General features: G+C 43.2%; 1 protein-coding gene across 4 annotated transcripts in view; it reads left to right on the top strand.

Annotated features, from left to right (window-relative positions):
* LOC126248132 (bone morphogenetic protein receptor type-2) overlaps positions 1–20,079 on the top strand; it is a 382,553-nt gene that overhangs the window by 113,104 nt on the left and 249,370 nt on the right. For all 4 annotated transcript variants that reach the window (XM_049948824.1, XM_049948823.1, XM_049948821.1 and 1 more), the window contains one exon: positions 4,198–4,297. In XM_049948824.1, the coding sequence (XP_049804781.1) occupies positions 4,198–4,297 (100 nt within the window). The remainder of the gene's footprint in view (positions 1–4,197; positions 4,298–20,079) is intronic.

Here is a 20,079-nt window from a genome sequence, read left to right as displayed (position 1 = left end):
ATGGAATGGACTGGGTCCTGGATATCTTCAGCTACGTGGAGAGCGTTTTCAGCCAGTCATGGACTTCGTGTTCCCTAACAACTATGGAATTTTTGTGGATGACAATGCGCCATGTCACCAGGCCACCGTTGTTCACGATTGGTTCGAAGAACATGTTGGACGATTTGAGCCAATAATTTGATCACCCAGGTCGCCAAATATGAATCCCATGGAACATTTATGGGACATAGTCAAGAAGTCGGTTCGTGCACAAAATCCTGCACCGACGGCACTTTCGTATTTATGGACTGCTATAGAGGCAGCACGACTCAGTATTCCTGCAGGGGACTTCCAACAACTTTGTGTATCCATGGCACGTTGGCTTGCAGCACTGCGCCGGGCAAAGAGAGATCCGACACTATATTAGGAGATATCCCATAACTTCTGTCACTTCAGTGTAAATCGGCTCTCAAGCGGTTCAATTAGTTTTTATGTATTTTGCATGACTGCTGTCGTATGAGTATACAGAGTGAATCAAAGTTGCAGAAGTCTTTATTTTGTGAACGTTCAAGATATTTGAAAGAGATTTCCTTCAAATGAGTGTAGGCAGAGGGGCGCGTTATTTTGTTGCATGTGTAATAACACTGCCTCTTCTATCAAAAGAAATACTGAAGCTAGTTTAAGTTATGTAAGTGGAACGGTGTGCTTTTTAAGGCCATTTGAAAGCTCTTGAAAACACGAGTATAGTGATATAAAATTTGTTAGTTGATGTTGTCGCTGAAATTTTCCAAGAATATCCGAGAAATGAGCTGAAATTGAAAGGCAAGGCTGCCGGAATTGGTTATTGCAGCGTAAACACTGTCCAGTCGGGCTCTCGTGCCTGGTTCCACCGTTGCATCAATTATTTGTATTTGTACTTGATTCGACAAAATCGTTTATTTGAACATGAAACACTTTTCCTAAGCCTCTTCTTGTATGCTAGAAGTTAGCATACAGTTCCATGCACAGCAGTCGTAGCTGACCCTGTATTAGTGTTGTGTAAGTAGGCCCAAAGAAAATAAGTTTTCTCTCAGTAGCGTGAGCGTATCTTCAGACTACAGGGTGATTCAAAAAGAATACCACAACTTTAGGAATTTAAAACTCTGCAACGACAAAAGGCAGAGCTAAGCACTATCTGTCGGCGAATTAAGGGAGCTATAAAGTTTCATTTAGTTGTACATTTGTTCGCTTGAGGCGCTGTTGACTAGGCGTCAGCGTCAGTTGATGCTAAGATGGCGACCGCTCAACAGAAAGCTTTTTGTGTTCTTGAGTACGGCAGAAGTGAATCGACGACAGTTGTTCAGCGTGCATTTCGAACGAAGTATGGTGTTAAACCTCCTGATAGGTGGTGTATTAAACGTTGGTATAAACAGTTTACAGAGAATGGGTGTTTGTGCAAAGGGAAACGTTCTGGACGGCCGAGAACGAGTGATGAAAATGTAGCACGCATCCAGCAAGCATTTGTTCGCAGCCCAGTAAAATCGACTCGCAGAGCTAGCAGAGAGCTGCAAATTCCACAATCAACTGTATGGAGAGTCCTACGAAAAAGGTTAGTTATGAAACCTTATCGTCTGAAATTGGTTCAAGCACTGTCTGCAGCACTTCATCACTGGCCTCCAAGAAGCCCTGATCTTACCCCCTGCGATTTTTTCTTATGGGGGTATGTTAAGGATATGGTGTTTCGGCCACCTCTCCCAGCCAACATTGATGATCTGAAACGAGAAATAACAGCAGCTATCCAAACTGTTACGCCTGATATGCTACAGAGAGTGTGGAACGAGTTGGAGTATCGGGTTGATATTGCTCGTGTGTCTGGAGGGGGCCATATTGAACATCTCTGAACTTGTTTTTGAGTGAAAAAAAACCTTTTTAAATTCACTTTGTAATGATGTATAACAGAAGGCTATATTATGTTTCTTTCATTAAATACACATTTTTAAAGTTGTGGTATTCTTTTTGAATCACCCTGTACAGTTAAAAGAAGTGTATCGTTCCATTAAAAAAATCGCCCCAGTGCATAAGTTAATGCAAGAGATAAAAGTACTGCCCTCACAACAAAATCACGGCCCCTCTACCTACTACAGTCTACCAGAAACTTCATTTCAATCTCTTGAACTGTTCAAGACATAATGGATGCACCCTGCATATGATAAAAGTTGGGCCGCAGCACGCTACCCAGCCGTCACTCCATAGCGGTCGTGACATCGTTTGTCTGGACCACGTTCTGGTCGTACCTGTCGGCTTCGGTAGTGACCCGTAGATCAAGCATAAGTGCAGCGCCACTTCTCACTAGAGCTTTCCGATCGTAGCCTCACAGTCTCCTATAATTTTAGCCAGTCAGTATCTCTGATTGTCCCTTTCGTTAGTTCTCAACATACGAGCAAAGAAACGTAACTAGCATGCATTGTAGTATATATTGATCATCAGAACATTATGACCAACTACGAAATACCCGATATGTTCACCTTTGGCTCGTATAACAGCTGCGAAGCGTTGTGGCATGGAAGCAGTGAGGCTTTGATAGGTCGCTGGAGGGAGTTAGCATCACATCTGCACACGTAAGTCACCTAATTCCCGTAAATTGTGGGGAGGGGGGCGATCAACTCTGACTCCACGTTCAGTCTCATCCTAGATGTGTTCAATCGGGTTCAGATCTGGCGAGTTGTGGGGACCAACACATCAATATGAACTCGCCATTGTCTTCCTCGAACCACTCAATCACACTCCTGGCCTTGTGACTGGCGCATTATCTTTTTGGAAACTGCCACTGCCGTCTGAAAACATGATGGTAATTAAGGGATGTATGTGGTCTGCACCCAATGTACGATAGTCGTTGGCCGTCAAGGAGCCTTGCATGTGCTCCACTGGATCCGTGGGTGACCACATGAATGTTCTCCAGACCATAATGGAGCCGCCGCCAGCTTATCTCCGTCCTGCAGTAGAGACGTCAAGGAACTGTCCCCCTGGAAGACAACGGATTCGCGTCCTTCCAATGGCATGATGAAGAAGGTATCGGGATTCGTCATACCGTCCAACGCTTTGCCACTGCGCCAACGTCCAGTGCCGACGGTCACGTGCCCCAATCGTAGTTGGCGGTGACATGGTGTTAACATTGGCATATGTACGGATCGTCGGATGCAGATGTCCGTTGTTAGGAGTGTTCGGTGCCCTGTGCGTTCAGACACACTTGTACCCTGCGCAGCATTAAAGACTGATCTTAGTTCCGCAACATTTCGCCGCCCGTCCTGTTTTACCAGTCTGCCCAGCCTACGACGTCGACATCTGTAATTAGGGACGGCCGCCCAACACCACGACTTCTGGACGTGGTTTCACGACGTGTTGAAGACACTCGCCTCAGCACTGCTCGAATACCCAACAAGTAGTGCAGTTTCCGGAATGCTCGTGCTAAGCCTCCGGGTCATCATAGTCTGCCCTCGATCAAACTCAGATCGCGCGTTTTCCCCATTCTACACACGGACAGCACGTTCACTGATACTACATGCACAGTGTGTGTGTGTGTGTGTGTGTGTGTGTGTGTGTGTGTGATTAGCAGTCATTCCTCTCCAGGTAACACTGCTGTCGCCTGGACTGGTTTATATCAATAGCAGGTCAGTGGTCATAATGTTCTGACTGATCAGCGCATGTATTTGCCGGTGCACCGTGTGTGATGCTTTCTGCAAGATGGCTTGCAATGTTAGTCGCTCTAGTACCTATCAGAAAGATGATAAGGAACAATTCTTTTTTTTAAATTTTATTTCGTACTTTAAGATAATTGAGTGAACAATATACTTTAACAACTACAAGATATACTGACAAGCGTTCGTCACTGTGGTCCACGTAAGGTTTTTTGATGTGTTTTATGAGCGGCAGAAGAAAGGATGCGGAGCCAGAGCAGTTTTTTATACTGTGCTCGTTCGCGCTCTCCCCGAGTTCAGTCGCATAACGTCAACTTTTATTAACATCCAGAACGATTTTGAAATATCGCTCAACCTGTTTCAAAAATAGTCAGTGCATCTTTCATGGAAGCCAAATTTCTTCTGTATCCTTTGGCTCCTCCTCATCCTATTAGTGTATGAGTTCCGTAGGAAAGAAGTAAGGAGGCTAACATACATAAAAACTTTTATAAATTGACTCAGTATAGTGATGCCACTTTTAACAGAAGCTTTTTTTATGTCTCAGGAAAATAGCACACATACCAACAAAACATGCGAGAGATCTACGAATTTCTGTTACGCCTACTGGGAGACCAACGGGACTGCTGTTACTTTCATAAAACAAGGTAAGTCAGCTGTTTGATTCTTTATTACTTGCTAAGAACTTATAAATGTATGTATGTTTTTATTACATAATACAATAATAAAAACTTGCCAAAATATGATTTTTTATGTAATGGTAGTAGTGAAACCTTGAAAATTGCTCCTGTTGGTCACGGATAGCAATTCATAATGTAAATATTGTGAATCAATGCGCTTATTCCGCTGTTTTGGAGAATATGTTCCGTAATCGAAACCAGTTCACCAAAGAGGAAGCTTCTGTCCACAAATAACCACGTTTTTAGGAAGCGTCACTCATGCAAAACTCGGCTTGTCGTGCCCTCACACGAAATTCTGTGATCCATGGATTAAGGACAACAAGCAGATTCAGTATTATTAGATTTCCGGAAAGAATTTGGTTCAAATGGTTCAAATGGCTCTGAGCACTATGGGACTTAACATCTATGGTCATCAGTCCCCTAGAACTTAGAACTACTTAAACCTAACTAACCTAAGGACAGCACACAACACCCAGCCATCACGAGGCAGAGAAAATCCTTGACCCCGCCGGGAATCGAACCCGGGAACCCGGGCGTGGGAAGCGAGAACGCTACCGCACGACCACGAGATGCGGGCGGAAAGAATTTGACACATGCCCCACTGCAGATTGCTGACGATAGGTCCAAGCATACGAAATAGGTCCCCACAATGAGAGTTGCCGCAAGACTTACTACGTAATGGAACCCAGTACGTTGCTCTGGACGGCGAATGAGTGTTCATCAGAGACGTAGGCATCACCAGCAGTGCCCCAGGGAAGTGTGATAGGACCACTCTCGTGCTCTGTGTACGTGAAAGATCTGACAGATGAGGGTGATGAGCAATCTGTGACTGTTTACTTATGATGCCGCAGTGCATGGCAAAGTGTCGTCGTTGAGTGACTGTTGGAGGATACAAGATGACTTACAAGGGGAGGCCGCCAATTGTGAAATTCAGATTCGATTCATACTGCGCATAATAAAAGCTCATGGCCAGAGGTGTAATGCGGCAAAGCACCAAGATGCACTTCTCAGCCGTTGTCGAGAAAATCGACAGTTAAAAGAAACCCTACGATTAATAATTTTCTACAGCGTCGTGGCGCAGCGGTAAGCGCTTGGGTTCGTAATCCGAAGGTCGCCGGATCGAATCTCGCGCCATGCAACCTTTTTTTTGTATTTGTTTTTTGTAATTCATATATATATATATATATATATATATATATATATATATATATATATATATAATTCCCGGCAATCAGTTGCAACAATTATGCATATAATAAGTTGTTGAAAGTCGTTTCTCGTGGAAAAACTGGGGACTTCGAACATCATTATGTTCTCCGCAAACAAAGTTGTATTTCACAAATGTTATTAATTGTCTTCATAATGTTAACCACGTATAGTTAACGGAAGACGTAGAAACGATATTCCGAAACGAATACGTATAGCGTAAGTCAAACGTTCGAATAAGAACAGAGACCCCACGAACACAAATTCGCTGTGGCAGGTATGAAATATAAACTCCGTTACTCGCTCGTTACACTTGAAGGACAGATGTTGAATGGGCCGAAACGAGCCGCCGCATAACAGCGTAGTTGCCTGCTAACTTCGAAAGAAGGTAGATGCGGTCCCTAGCGCAACTTATAACATCGTCAAAAATTAGTGCGGACGGGAGAGCTTAGGTACACCCTGTTAAACAAACGGAAAAATGGAGGCGCTACAATTGGAGAGCGATCCGCCTTCACCAACATGCATAAGCAATTCATTAATAGTTTATACTCCTGGAAATGGAAAAAAGAACACATTGACACCGGTGTGTCAGACCCACCATACTTGCTCCGGACACTGCGAGAGGGCTGTACAAGCAATGGTCACACGCACGGCACAGCGGACACACCAGGAACCGCGGTGTTGGCCGTCGAATGGCGCTAGCTGCGCAGCATTTGTGCACCGCCGAGCATGCCGCGACAGCGTGGACGTGAACCGTAAGTGCAGTTGACGGACTTTGAGCGAGGGCGTATAGTGGGCATGCGGGAGGCCGGGTGGACGTACCGCCGAATTGCTCAACACGTGGGGCGTGAGGTCTCCACAGTACATCGATGTTGTCGCCAGTGGTCGGCGGAAGGTGCACGTGCCCGTCGACCTGGGACCGGACCGCAGCGACGCACGGATGCACGCCAAGACCGTAGGATCCTACGCAGTGCCGTAGGGGACCGCACCGCCACTTCCCAGCAAATTAGGGACACTGTTGCTCCTGGGGTATCGGCGAGGACCATTCGCAACCGTCTCCATGAAGCTGGGCTACGGTCCCGCACACCGTTAGGCCGTCTTCCGCTCACGCCCCAACATCGTGCAGCCCGCCTCCAGTGGTGTCGCGACAGGCGTGAATGGAGGGACGAATGGAGACGTGTCGTCTTCAGCGATGAGAGTCGCTTCTGCCTTGGTGCCAATGATGGTCGTATGCGTGTTTGGCGCCGTGCAGGTGAGCGCCACAATCAGGACTGCATACGACCGAGGCACACAGGGCCAACACCCGGCATCATGGTGTGGGGAGCGATCTCCTACACTGGCCGTACACCACTGGTGATCGTCGAGGGGACACTGAATAGTGCACGGTACATCCAAACCGTCATCGAACCCATCGTTCTACCATTCCTAGACCGGCAAGGGAATTTGCTGTTCCAACAGGACAATGCACGTCCGCATGTATCCCGTGCCACCCAACGTGCTCTAGAAGGTGTAAGTCAACTACCCTGGCCAGCAAGATCTCCGGATCTGTCCCCCATTGAGCATGTTTGGGACTGGATGAAGCGTCGTCTCACGCGGTCTGCACGTCCAGCACGAACGCTGGTCCAACTGAGGCGCCAGGTGGAAATGGCGTGGCAAGCCGTTCCACAGGACTACATCCAGCATCTCTACGATCGTCTCCATGGGAGAATAGCAGCCTGCATTGCTGCGAAAGGTGGATATACACTGTACTAGTGCCGACATTGTGCATGCTCTGTTGCCTGTGTCTATGTGCCTGTGGTTCTGTCAGTGTGATCATGTGATGTATCTGACCCCAGGAATGTGTCAATAAAGTTTCCCCTTCCTGGGACAATGAATTCACGGTGTTCTTATTTCAATTTCCAGGAATATATATATATATATATATATATATATATATATATATATATATATATATATATATATATTTGAATTACAAAAAACTAATAATAATAAAAAAAATTGCATGGCGTGAGATTCGATCCGGCGACCTTTGGATTACGAACCAGAGCGCTTACCGCTGCGCCACGACGCTGTAGAAAATTATTAATCGTAGGGAGTATTTCACCGCAACGGTTTCTTTTAACTGTCGATTTTCTCGACAACGGCTGAGAAGTGCATCTTGGTGCTTTGCCACATTACACCTCTGGCCATGAGCTTTTATTATGCGCAGTATGAATCGAATCTGAATTTCACAATTGGCGGCCTCCCCTTGTTAGACATAATTTATATTTGGCGTGATCAATGGCAGCTTGCCCTCTAAATGTGGAAAATGGAAGTTAATTCGGATGAGTAGGAAAAACAATCCTGTAATGTTCGAATACTGTATTGGCGGTGTTTCCTTCTACACAGTCTCCTTGGTTAAATATCTGGGCGTCAGGTTGGAAAGTGATATGAAATAGGATGAGCACGTAAGGTCAATTGTAGGGAAAGCGAGTGATCGACTGCAGTTTATTAGGAGAAATTCAGAGAAGTTCATCCCATGTATAAAGGCGACCTGTTCTTGTGTACTGCTACAGTGTCTGGGATCCCCACCACCTCGGATTAATGTAAGACACCAGAGCACTTCAGAGGCGTGCTGCTAAATTTGTTACTGGCGGGTTTGATCAACACTCGAGTATTGCCGAGATGCTTCGAGAACTGAAGTGGGAGTCCCTGAAGGGAAGATGGCGTTCTTTCCACGAAATACTATAAGGAAACGATGTTAAATAGGAAATATGTGGCTACGAACTGGCTTTAGGATCTTAGACCAAATTCAGGTGACGCTGAACGTCAAAACACACATAAAATGATGTCTGACTTAAACAGGTGTGTGTACATATAAAAATGACAAGAGTTTTTGCGTAGGAAAATATCGCATTTTTTGTTACATCATCACTATGAAAGCCAACAAATAAAACAAAGGTGATTATCTAGGATGTGATAGAAGCTTCAGAAGTTAATTAAAATTTGTTCCATGGCCGGGACTTGAGATTCTATCCTTGTCATAGATAAATATGAGACTCAAATGTCTCAAGGAAAATTTAATTATATCATATCCATAGATCACCTACACTTGAGGTACAGGCGGGATTTCCCCATTACGTCTAATGCTAGGATACTGTTCCAATACTGGAGAGCGTTAGCAATATGACAATCTAAGGAGGGAAAAATAAGCTCAAGATGTGAATTGAAGTTTGTGTTAGGGATGGCTTTGGACTAGGGAGGTCCGTGCAGCTGTGTTAGCTGTGAAGACTGAGGTGGTGTAATGGCTAACAGGTCTGTCTAGTAAGAAAGAGACCCGGGTTCAAGTCGTGGCCATGGCACAAATTTAAATTCAATTCTTGAACTTCTGTCATTACTGTAGATAAAGATGAGACTCAAATGTGTCAACGTAAATTTAATTATATCAAAGGTGATTATGTTATTGAAGTGATTCATTTCCTTGTTAGTTCAAATTCTCAACACGTACAAAAAGATCCGCCAGTAACTTTCATTGAATTCATCAAAAACCACCATCAAATCATGCAAAAGTTTACTGGCGTGCCAGAACATTATGACCATCTGTTCATAGCTTGTTTGTCCGTCTTTGGAACGAAATACATCACAGATTCTGTCTATCAGAGATCCGACAGTTTGTTGGTAGGTTTGTGGAAGCATGTAGCATTACATGTCTACACACATGTCGTGTAAATCGTGCAAATAATGGGCCGCTGGTTTGCATAGACGGTGGTGGCGCCCGATAGCGACCCAGGTGGGTTCCATAGCATTTACATCAGACGAATTTGGTCGCAGACACACCAACATGAGTTCACTATAATGCTCCTCAAACCACTGTAGTACGGTTCTGGCTCTGAGATATGGATAATTATACCGCTGAAAGATGACATAGGCGTCGGGGAAGAGACAAAGCGTGAAGGGATGCAGCTGGTTTGCAGCTGTCAGCGTGTCTTCGATTACTACTACAGGCTCCATCCAAGCGCAGAAGAATATCTCCCGTAGCATCAGATTGCTTCCACCAACCTGCGTCCGTGGCGCGCTGTACGTTTCGAGCCGCCGTTCACCTCGATGACGGCGTTTGTGGAGACGAACTAGCGACCTAGTGTAGCAAAAATGTGATTCATCAAAAGAGCCGACATGTTTCCATTGATTGATGGTCGAATCCCGATTGTCCCGTGCCTACTTCAATCGTAATTGACCATGTCGTTGGGTCTACATGTGAACACACGGGGGTGGTCTGCTGCGAAGCTCCATATTCAACAGTGTACGATGAACGGTGTGGTCCAAAACACTTGGGCGTGCTCTGCAATGTTTTAGTATGATGGTAGAAACAGATTGTGGTATATAAATGACAGTTTTTTTTCTGTATGTCGGTAGTGTAGGAAAAAGGGCTTAACAGTGTCATCTACGGAACAGGGTGCTTAGGTAGTCTTCAGATACCCTCTCTTGGGTCATAGCAAACTGTGCTTGGTATCTGGAAGGAACTATTGAGTGATTAGTGTTAGTGTGTTGGTCTAGTGTGTTGCGAAGAAAGCACCAGAGGACATAAAGACAAGTGAGATGCTTACATAAACATCGATAATAGCGCTTAAAGTACGCTCAAACAATATGATGATCGTACTCTGAACAATGCTTGAAATCTAAAGGCAACGATAAATGTATTCAAGCATTTCCGTGTCGTAATGAAGATTTAATGAGCATATACTGATATTACGTTTAGGATGTAGAGGGTAATTTGTACGTTTTGAACTTGTGCTGAAACTTACAAGGGAACCTCCCCATCGCACCCCCCTCAGATTTAGTTATAAGTTGGCACAGGGATAGGCCTTGAAAAACTGAACACAGATCAATCGAGAAAACAGGAAGAGTTGTGTGGAACTATGAAAAAAATAAGCAAAATATACAAACTGAGTAGTCTATGCGCAAGGTAGGCAACATCAAGGAGGGCGTTGGCTTACGAGCGCCGTGGTCCCGTGGTTAGCGTGAGCAGCTGTGGAACGACAGGTCCTTGGTTCAAATCTTCTCTCGGGTGAAAATTTTAATTTTTTATTTTCAGATAATTATCAAAGTTCAGGCACTCACACATAATCAACTTCGCTCTCCAAAATTCCAGGACATGTTCAGATTTGCTTGGACATATACAGAATTTGACGGTCTACGCACGGAAAAATTTGAAAACGTAAGAAACATATGTTTTGACAGAGCACAGGGAAAACTGTGCGACTCTGAAACTGTTGCATTCATTTGATGCAGTTTATGTGACAAACTCTTATGTTTTCATCACTTTTTTTGGAGTGATTATCACATCCACAAGAAAACCTAAATCGGGCAAGGTAGAAGAATCTTTTTACCCATTCGCCAAGTGTGCAAGTTAGGTGGGTCGACAACATATTCCTGTCATGTGACGCACATGCCGTCACCAGTGTCGTAAAGAATATATCAGACGTGTTTTCCTGTGGAGGAATCGGTTGACCTATGACCTTGCGATCAAATGTTTTCGGTTCCTATTGGAGAGGAACGTCCTTTCGTCTACTAATCGCACGGTTTTGCGGTGCGGTCGCAAAACACAGACACTAAACTTATTACAGTGAACAGAGACGTCAATGAATGAACGGACAGATCGTAACTTTGCGAAAATAAAGAAAGTAAAATTTTCACTCGAGGGAGAACTCGAACCAAGGACCTTTCGTTCCGCAGTTGCTCACTCTAACCACGAGACCATGGCGCTCATCGGCTAATATTCTCCTTTATGTTGCCTATCTTGCACATGAACTACTCAGTTTGTATATTTTGCTTATTTTTTCATAGTTCCACACAACTTCTTCCTGTTTCCTCGATTGATCTGTGTTCAGTTTTTCAAGGCCTAGCCACTGTGTCAATTTATAACTAAATCTGAGGGGGGTGCGATGGGGTGGTTCCCTTGTTAGTGAGCGTAGTAGCCAGAAACTTAAGTGTTCCCGATGCCCATTTGCACTCCGCCACGGAAGAAACAGTGGGCGCCGAATACCTGAATTACTATAACTGCTGGTTGCCCTTAAGCTACTAGTTTACGCCATATATGACTAGACAACTTCTTCTGTGTGTGTTTGTCACTGCATTTGTGTGTGAAGTTGTCCTTTTATGTTTCTGTCGTTCGCATTATTACCTACAAATATCATCTTATTACAGAACTTGTAACAAAGGAAAGATGTGTGTGTTTCAAATGGCTCTGAGCACTATGGGACTTTAGGTGACTGATGACCTCAGATGTTAAGTTCCATAGTGCTTAAAGCCATTTGAACCATTTGTTCAAATCCCGGCCGGCATTCAAGTTCTCCGTTATTTACTTTAGCTGAATGTCGCGGTGCTTCCTTACTCCGACGTTCACGAAATCTTTAATATTAAAGTTTATTTGTTTATTAAAAATGGTTCAAATGGCTCTGAGCACTATGGGACTTAACATCAGAGGTCATCAGTCCCATAGACTTAGAACTACTTAAACCTAACCTAACCTAACGACATCACACACATCCATGCCCGAGGCAGGATTCGAACCTGCGACCGTAGCAGCAGCGCGGTTCCGGACTGAAGCGCCTAGAACCGCTCGGCCACAACGGCCGGCTGATATGTATGTTTACAGTATTTATTTGCGTAAATTACTTTTGTGATGATACCGTAAGGTGAACGAACCCGGGAATTCTATCATTATTTGGAAGTTCATCGGTCTTCCAGTAGCGAGGGTTTTTGTCACTTTAGTGTATCGTAACCTGTCTCTCCACACTTAATGTTAAACAGTTGCTATTCGTTCGAGAGTGTTTTCTCATTTATGTTTGCGGTAGCTTTAACTGCGGCTTTACTCCAACACAGCTGCATGCAAAGTTATCTCGAAGGGTCCGTGATGTACGTTAATGCATATAAGGTACTAAACAAACGGTAAGCAAAGAGATCGTCGAGTTTACAAAGTGAAGGACTAATGAAGGGTACACTTCCTGAAAATATGCTGAAATCAGCTATTCAAAATGACAGTCACAATCGCTTTATTTATTTAGTCGCCAACCGGTTTCAATCCGCGATGGGGTCATCTTCAGGGCAATTTACACCATTTGGTAGTTACCAACCGTGCACAGGCAGGGTGACGACTCCAGCGAGCGACCAAATGGTGTAAATTGCCGTGAAGATGACCCCATCGCGGGTTGAAACCGGTTGCCGGCCGGGGTGGCCGAGCGGTTCTAGGCGCTACAGTCCGGTACCGCGCGACCGCTACGGACGCAAGTTCGAATCCTGCCTCGGGCATGGATGTATGTGATGTCCTTAGGTTAGTTAGGTTTAAGTAGTTCTAAGTTCTAGGGGGCTGATGACCTCAGATGTTAAGTCCCATAGTGCTCAGAGCCATTTGAACCATTTTGAAACCGGTTGGCGACAAAATAAATAATGCGATTGTGACTGTCATTTTGAATAACTGATTATAAGTAAACTATTCTCTGTTTTCTCCACGCAACTAAGTTGTCTAAAGAATATGCTGAAAACTGAAAAAGTACTTAGACAACGAATATTTGGATGCATTAGAAAAAAGCGCCCGAGAAGAAATTCCTTAGAAGCAGGAAAGAGTGGAGGTTTCTTGCTTTGTGAAAGCTAGAAGTACTTTAAGGTAACAAATGTTGATGGTATTGAGACAGCAACCAGCCACAAGTTTATTTTAAGTTCCTTTATTCAAAAGGTACCATTACCGGTTTCGAATCATTACAATTCATCGTCGGACAGCTTTCATGCTTTCATTAGAACACGTGGTGCGTTTTTTATTGATTAGTTGTCGCGCATGGCTGCTCTACGGCATCGAGAACGTCGCCGAGTCAAACCACTGTCCGGCCTTTCAATTTTCCATCTGTTTCCCTAACCCGCTTACAGGCAAATCCGGAGATTTTTCTTTCAGTAAAGTAGATGACCCAGTCAGAAACTGCGCTCCGGGTCTAAGTCGATGGGACATTAAACCTTAATACTCAGTTTTCAGTTGAGGTGCCTAAAATATCAACTGCTTCTTGCATTTTCTCTTACCATTCTCGATTGCCATATCTTGAAAATTATCAATGGTTTCCTGTGAAGTCCTCAACAGACCAGTCGCATCGCTGTAAAACATCTGAGATCACGTTTAATCCATAAATAAATATCGATTCAGGCACCACATTAACGTAATCCAAGTGATTCTGACCTTCGCAGTTGTCGATTCCCTCAATGGAAACACTTTAGCAACTGCGAGAAACTTATTTTCTTTGATTTTGCATTCCTAAAGTCACACTGAGCGCTTCAGATTGGCGCCATCCAACAACTTTACGTGATATACTTTCCATACTTCAACAAAACCGTAAAGAGAAAAACATTTAATAGCACTGGCGCACCCAAAAACAATTTCAGTCTCATTTATAAACACTTCACTGTTTTAATGTCCTCGTCATGCACGAGGCGTTAATCTACTGCCCCTTTTCAGAGAAGTTTACACTACTCACCAACGTACCCTTGAATGCAAGTTAAAGCTAAGGTATGTCTATCCCGAAGGACAGATCGAAAATCTCAATGTATTACTAGGCGTGTTCCTGTTTGAAATGATATCTTCTTCCCCTCCTTCAACGTGAACTCTGAATAGCAGAGCGAGTTTTTCTTTTTTTCCACAGTCTCAAATCATTTCTATACTTGAAAATAACATCTCCTTTTAATTTACTTTACATAATTTTATACGGCAGCTCCGTGTATTACACTGTAAAATTTGTTATAACATTCAATCAAGCTTTGATCACTTAAATATTTTTAGGAGCGTGACTTGTTAAATATATTGAGACAGTGTTCGCAATGATGTGTCAGTGTTTTCAATGGTAACCGTGGTCAGCCTTGCGTAAGCAATGTGTAAACGGCAATAAATAATCAGTTCTTAAGTGAAAGCTATTGTGGGGGTTTCCCAGCGACCGAATAGAAGTTTAGGGTGTCTCGTGGATGAAAGTAATAAACAAATAAACTTTAATATTAAAGATTTCGTGAACGTCGGAGTCATTAGAAATGGGGCACATTGTCGTACAGGAGAATTATGGAGAAGAAAATTGGCCGTGGCCTTATTAAGGAAGCATCGTGACATTCAGCTGAAGTAAATAACTGAGAACTTGAATGCCGGACGGGGATTTGAACAAATGGTTCAAATGGCTTTAACCACTATGGGACTTACCATCTGAAGTAATCAGTCCCCTAGGCTTAGAACTACTTAAACCTAACTAACCTAAGGGCATCACACACATCCATGCCCGAGGCAGGATTCGAACCTCCGACCGTAGCAGCAGCGCGGTTCCGCACTGAAGCGCCTAGAACCGCTCGGTCACAAAGGCCGGCGGGGTTTGAACACTGCCCCTCTTGGGTACGCGCCTATTGTCTTAACTACTGTCAGTCTTTTTTTCCAACTTTTAGATTAAGTAATTACCTACATACAAATTTCGGTCCCTTTCACTACACATCAAAATTACGCCGTATCTACTACAGTAACCAAAGTATTTATGCTAAAGACGAAATACTGCTTTCGAAACGCCCTTCTATTTTAGTAAGAACAGTCTTACGGACCGTGGACGATATCGTTATTCTGGGTATCTTACCGTTTTCCTCGCTATGCAGTACTGACACCAAAGCTTTATTTTGCGTCTGGTCGGTGTCCATTTGAGGGGAGTCAATCTTCCTGCGGTGCATAGCACTCTCTAGGACATTAAAAACATCAGTTGCATGTGACCGAAATAAAGTGCGGCCACAAAAAGCTCGCGTGTGTCAAATGCGCCGTGCCGTGGCTTTTTATTGCTCGCAGCGCTGATATACAACAGCTCCTGCGCACACAAGACAAGGCCTTCATACTGGAGTGCTCTCGACTCGAGGCAGCGCGTCACCCACGTGACACTTACTGCCGCTTTCAATAAGCCCACTGTGCTACAGCGAGTTTCTTTCTAGCTCATGTCGTCATTCTCTCCGAGATAGTCAGCCAAAAGTTCTTTCAGCCGTGAAAGCTTTTAAGTTCCTCGCTGTCGCCTTTTTTGTAGCGAGTTCTGAGAACCATTAAAAAATAGGCGCACTGTTTCAACTGTGTCAAATATGAGAACGTAACACGGCACAAACCATTTGCGCGAATAATATGTTAACTGCGGAATAAAAATGAATTAAAATTAGCTTTAGCGTGGAACTGACTTTCTGATTAATTACAGTTCAGTTTCAAGGAAGTCTTCACGTTGTTTTTTGACTAGATTATGTAGTTAGCCGAAACCCGTAAATTAGAATATTTGCTATTCATTATGCGGCATTACATCTTTCAACATCAGATAGTTTTTACATTTTCCCCATAAAAAAATAATTACATAGTTGGTGACAAACTTAGAAACGTCTACTTACATCAGAGGGATGCCCACCACTATTCACATTCTGCCGTACTCACAATTTCCAAAGAGTTTACAATGCAAAAGAGTTTACAAACTTTCTTTACCAAAGAAGAATCTTGGCTAAAATATATCATTATTTTGTAACTCAATCTAGAAATAAATTTAAGTAGCGTTAGATTGTGCAGTTAATAATATGAATCTTAAGTATTCCAGAAATTTCGTAATTTCAAATATTTTAAAAGAAGAGTAATTTTAACTGTCAGTTAATTTCTTTTTTTATACATTTTATCCTGAAATGTAATACATCGATATCATAATCATATGTATTCTTTTAATGAATCAGCTGAGATAATTAGCCGGCCGCGGTGGTCTAGCGGTTCTAGGCGCGCAGTCCGGAACCGCGCGACTGCTAGGTCGCAGGTTCGAATCCTGCCTCGGGCATGGATGTGTGTGATGTACTTAGGTTGGTTAGGTTTAAGTAGTTCTAAGTTCTAGGGGACTGATGACCACAGATGTTAAGTCCCATAGTGCTCAGAACCATTTTAAGCTGAGATAATTCTAACTTATGCAAGAATCGATAGTGTACATGGTATCGGTTATCTCTGTAACAAGAAAGGTAATGTTAGAGGTGGGTAACTCATTATAATCGCTTACAGTCTACTTACTTCAGACAGGAACTGGATGCTTAGCGCTACAAGCTGGAGACTTTGTGAACACGCCCACACGAATATCAGCCTGATACTGATATAATCAGCTGCTGTCGTTAAGTGGAGTAAATCAAAATTTTTGCCTTCGGCGCCTATAACACAACATATTTAGCAATAAAACTAAGTTTAATGCCATATCGTTTATAAGGACATATTTTCTCTATTAATCGGAAAATAAAATCGATTATAGCGACAAAACATAAGAAAAGAAAACCCACCCAAGGCAGTCGAAGTGTGTCGAAACATGTTGGGATACAGAACTGAAGGTAGTGTTATTAATCTTGGATTTTTAGGTTCGCCTTGATTACAGTTTCTTATTTTTCAACATCGTAGCATCGTTCAGAGTAGAATGGATTATGACATCTTGTTTTGCATGGTCAGAAAAAATCTAAAACAACCCTGAAACAGCTTTCCTGTCGTTACCGTCTAGAGTATCGATTAAAAACATGGTACAGCGTTACGGTGGTGTAAGAGTCAAATAAGGGTGCAGTAAACTAAAGCTTTTTCGACTAGCAGGGCAAAGGCTGTTGAATGTTACAAAAATAAGACATTAGACATAAAGATAATTTATGATAAGTGTGTTACAAATATTGTTAACAGTTCTGTGAAGTTTACTACTGTGTCGTTTCCACCGTACTTACTAGCCCTACAGCACGTTTTGACGTAGTTAAGGAACAGTGAAATACTTTGTATGTGTCCAAATGTGTGGTGCCCGGTAGAAATCTGTTCTGTGACAAATCTAAAGTGTTCAGTGAGAAAAATTTACGTGTGCAACGATAAGAATGCAGTAGGAATGTATTCACATCTGTTGAACGAATGTTATGAAAACAAACACTCCAAACCGACATTTCACGTAAGTCATATCCAATGAAAATCTGTGACGCAACCATCTGTGTGGCGTGCTTATAATTATGTATTATTTATATTTTAGCAAATTAATCTGTAAAAAAAAAACGCACCACATGTTGTAAGGAAAGCATGGAAACCGTCTGAAGATGACTCATAACGATTCGAAACCGGTAACGGCACCCTTTGAATAAAGGAACTGAAAGTAAATTTGTGGCTGGTTGCTGTCCCAACACCATCAACATTTGTCTTCAAATAACAGCCACGGTCTCCAACCATGTCATCATATGACAAAATTGCAGTGGAATACTTATTTTAAAGAAGTTATGTGCTGGGTAGGAAGTTTTATTTTGATGTTACAGGATGAAATGTTTGAAGACATTGTTTCCTACAACTCTTGAGCTAACAGCTACTGTAGAGCACAGGATTTGAAATCCGCTTCTGTCTCCGATTCTGCTTTTGGGTGTGCTGTCGCAAAGCATGTTTCACAGTCTGTCATAATGCACGCAGTCTGCCTTAAGCCCAGACAACGCTATGCTCACACCAGTCTCAGTATTTCTGAATCTCAGGATCTGAGATCAGCGCAACCAAATGCGTGTTTTGATCACACACCAGTAGCGCTCGTCATTTAGCGGTCAGCGAGGCCCACGAGAAAAATAGGCCGCGGCGCGTACGTCACGGAGGTAGGCCTGAACTCGCTCGCTCGCTCACCTCAGCAGACAAAATTCGTTTCTAAACCTGTTACCTCGAAGCTGGACGTGCACGTACTAGTGACAGTTGCATCTTCTAATGGAAGCTGTTGTTGTGAAGCCTTACTGATTAACAGTGCTACAACAAAATTTAATATCAATACTCGATACCAATGGTATAACGGCCTGTTTATAGCATTTAATCTCTTCTGCTTAACAAAAAAATGGCTCTGAGCACTATGGGACTCAACTGCTGAGGTCATAAGTCCCCTTGAACTTAGAACTACTTAAACCTAACTAACCTAAGAACATCACACACATCCATGCCCGAGGCAGGATTCGAACCTGCGACCGTAGCGGTCGCGCGGTTCCAGACTGTAGCGCCAGAACCGCTCGGCCACCAGCGGCCGGCCTCTGCTTAACAGTCCTCATTTCATACAAGAAGGGGTGCCTTATGCAGTTGATAATCATTCTGGCATGATTTTAATTTTATTATACCCCAGTACAGCGGTAACAAATTATAAAAAGGTCTATGGACTTCGGATCATTGTAGGATTAATAACAGTAAGACTCCATAATAGCGGATTCCAGTAGAAGATGCAATTCTCGTTTGTACCTAAATACCTGGTTACGAGTTAACAGGTGTAGAAACACAGTTTGCTGAGCTGAGCGAGCAAGCGAGCTCTGACCTACCTTCGTGACGCAGCCTGCCTTTCTCGTAGGCCTCGACGGTCAGCCTTTCTGTAACATATAATGCATTAATGTCCAAAAGGTTGCAGACTTACTGTCTGTTTTGCTAGTTGGTGTACAGTCCATCTGTGTGTAAACCTCACAAAGCAAGCCATTGAAATGTTTACCTTTTGGATACTAACAGCTGAGTGGTCGAGTGGTTCTAGGCGCTACAGTCTGGAACCGCGCGACCGCTACGGTCGCAGGTTCGACTCCTGCTTCGGGCATGGATGTGTGTGATGTCCTTACGTTAGTTAGGTTTAAGTAGTTCTAAGTTCTAGGAGACTGATGACCTCAGAAGTTAAGTCCCATAGTGCTCAGAGCCATTAGGATCTACCCTGGTAGCTTCACCTCCATTGGATGTAAGTGTAAGGATGCTCCCTGCAGCTTTTAGTAGAGCCAACTTGTGAAGTATGTAGCTTTGATATCTATATCACAAAACAACTCAAAATAGTACACTTAATTTCTGTCGCACAGAAAGAGAATACGAAAATACAATGTGTCCCAGGATGTATTCATGGATATGACTGGGACGATCATTCGAAGCAATAAAATCTAGTAAATAATGGCTCTAAAATGCACATCTTAATAGCTATAAGTACTTGTTCAGCAGAAGAAACGTTTCACACTAGCGAAGATGAACAAGTGCTCATAGCTCTTAAGGTATGCGTCTTAGAGCCGTTTACTGGACTTTCATGCTGAGAATGATCTTTCCTGTCATACCCCTGAATACTAAACCATTACTCCTGGGACATCCTGTATAGTGTTTCAGAAACATTTTCTGTGTTTTGCGTCTTTCAACGTAGACCTCGTAATTAGAGCTGCCTCACATGTTGCCGGGTTGTTCTTCCGGTAGAGAAATATTCCTCGCATGCCTTGAGGCGTATAAAAAATAATTCAGAGCATTTATTCTGTGTTATACTTAATTTAAAAGCGTGACCTCCTGTGTATTCTATCCGAGTTAACTAAAAACTAATTTTCTCGTATAATTCCGTCTAATCCTCCGATTGTAGTCGGGCTGCAGAACTTAATGTTCCTTATGTGTTGTAAATATGACTAGCAATCGCCATTCTCCAGTATCTGTTGCTGACTACGAGATCAGGAGTTCACTGCTAATCCTCGAGGGGACAGTCTGGTTTTCAGTTGTTATTTTTCATACTGATTAGCGTTAACTAGGTGTCCCCAAA

Source organism: Schistocerca nitens, chromosome 3 (assembly GCF_023898315.1).
Source record: "Schistocerca nitens isolate TAMUIC-IGC-003100 chromosome 3, iqSchNite1.1, whole genome shotgun sequence".
Classification (NCBI taxonomy): domain Eukaryota; kingdom Metazoa; phylum Arthropoda; class Insecta; order Orthoptera; family Acrididae; genus Schistocerca; species Schistocerca nitens.
Note: the sequence above shows the minus strand (reverse complement) of the source record. Positions and strands in the feature narration are given on the sequence as shown.